General features: G+C 49.5%; 2 protein-coding genes across 2 annotated transcripts in view; one reads left to right on the forward strand and one right to left on the reverse strand.

Moving 5' to 3' along the window:
- Positions 1 to 57, reverse strand: part of MAA_11523 (uncharacterized protein) — a gene marked incomplete at both ends in the record, with an annotated part of 1,468 nt that extends 1,411 nt beyond the window's left edge. The window contains one exon of the mRNA XM_011413518.1: positions 10 to 57. Within this exon, the coding sequence (XP_011411820.1) occupies positions 10 to 57 (48 nt within the window). The remainder of the gene's footprint in view (positions 1 to 9) is intronic.
- An 848-nt stretch (positions 58 to 905) lies between these two features.
- Positions 906 to 1,586, forward strand: MAA_11524 (uncharacterized protein; the record flags this gene model as incomplete). The annotated part of the gene is made up of 1 exon (XM_011413519.1): positions 906 to 1,586. One exon carries the CDS (start codon positions 906 to 908, stop codon positions 1,584 to 1,586), a length of 681 nt encoding a protein of 226 aa, XP_011411821.1.
- Between the last annotated feature and the right edge of the window lie 50 nt (positions 1,587 to 1,636).

Genomic DNA, 1,636 nt, shown 5'->3' on the forward strand with positions numbered 1-1,636 from the left:
CTGTCCGACAGCTCTGTCTACGTATGTTTTAAACTTGCGAGGGTTCACCGCTCTCATGTTGGTGACGTTGATTGGGTCTCTGATATTCATATGGTTTCACGCAGGGTCTGACTGGAAATGTCCTGTGGCTTTGCAGATAGTCCATGCTGGATGCGAGTCCGCCCCTAGTGGCTATGTAGTATGGTTTCGTGCTTCGTTGGCTGATTTGGCCTGTTTATCGTTGCTTTACTGATCTCTATCGCTTTCTCCGCCGTGTCGTTAGCAACCTTAGCACTGTCTGCATTTGCTTTGATACTGGCAACGGCTTTGTTGAGGTCCGTTTGATGCCATCGATGGTCTGTTCGGTGGCTGTTTTCGCCTCGGCTGTCCGTTTGGGAGCACGTCCGGGAGGCTGCCGAGGTCAGGTATGATTTGCATTTTGAGGTTGAGGGACAGATCGCTAATGACTGCGGTCCTGACTTCATGGGTGTCAACAGGTCGCCCGTCCACGTCGTCAATAACAGAGGGTGCTGGTACGGACTTAGTTTCGCGGCGTGCTCTGGGTGGTTGATCGACCAAATTGATCCTCAGACCACGAAGTCGCCCTGATGCACTGGGCAGAGCGTCGGGCACTTCACTATCCCACTGACCATTTGGAGCAGGCTTGCGGTTCTATAATTGACTAGTGTCTCACAATTTCTTTCTCGCTGGTGTTGATGTTTCTCGTTCTCACCAAAACGTGTCGAAAATCACTCGGGCCCTTTCAAGGACCACGTGATTTCTCGCGTGTATTCGTTGAGTGGGCGGGTCCGAGTGCCGAAATGTGTAATCGTGAGGCTTGATCTTCCTCTGTTAGGGCCACAGCATCAGATCGTCACAGTCGGCACTGCGTCGTCAATTTGGCATCCTAAACAGATGTTGTGGCAATGATACCCTTCAATCAGTCATACAAGTCGCGCCTGTCGCCTCTGACAAACAAGCGCCTCAATCGCAACATCTTGCTGACAGCAACTTTGTTCCTCCTCACAGGCGTATTTTTCTGGAGCCGTCATAAGCCAGTACTAGTGCCAGGGTTCCCCCCTAACGAGTTGTGGTTGGAGCCCGACGAAATCAACAAGACGTACAACTTTCCAACAACGAGCGAATTTCAGCCCGTATCGCAGAGCCCCGGTAGCAAAACTACTAAGCAGTTATGTGCCAGTTTCCCCAAACACAAGCTGTCGCGAATCCAACCTGTTCTAAAGATGGGATATAGCGAAAACCGAGACAAGATCGAGTCGCAATTGGATAGTGTGAGCGCCTGCTTCTCCACGGACGACTTGCTAATATTCTCAGATATGGAGGAGACTCTGCGAGGCCACAAAGTTATCGATATCTTGGCTTATCTGCCGGATACGTATCGAAAGGGATCGGACACCTCCAAGTTTCAGCAGTACTTGCTGCAGAAAGAGATGAAGGAAAACAAGATATTGAATGTGGATAAAGAGGCCACTAAGAAGATTGATGGTTGGGCGTTGGATAAGTTTAAGTTCTTGCCGGGAGTTGAGAGAGCGTGGGCTATGAAGCCGAACAAGGAATTTTACGTCTTTTATGAGACAGACACGTAAGTACAGCGCTTTAAGGCATTGAAAGTGTATTTTGTTACTGCAATGAAACT

Source organism: Metarhizium robertsii (assembly GCF_000187425.2).
Source record: "Metarhizium robertsii ARSEF 23 chromosome Unknown MAA_Scf_9, whole genome shotgun sequence".
NCBI lineage: Eukaryota > Fungi > Ascomycota > Sordariomycetes > Hypocreales > Clavicipitaceae > Metarhizium > Metarhizium robertsii.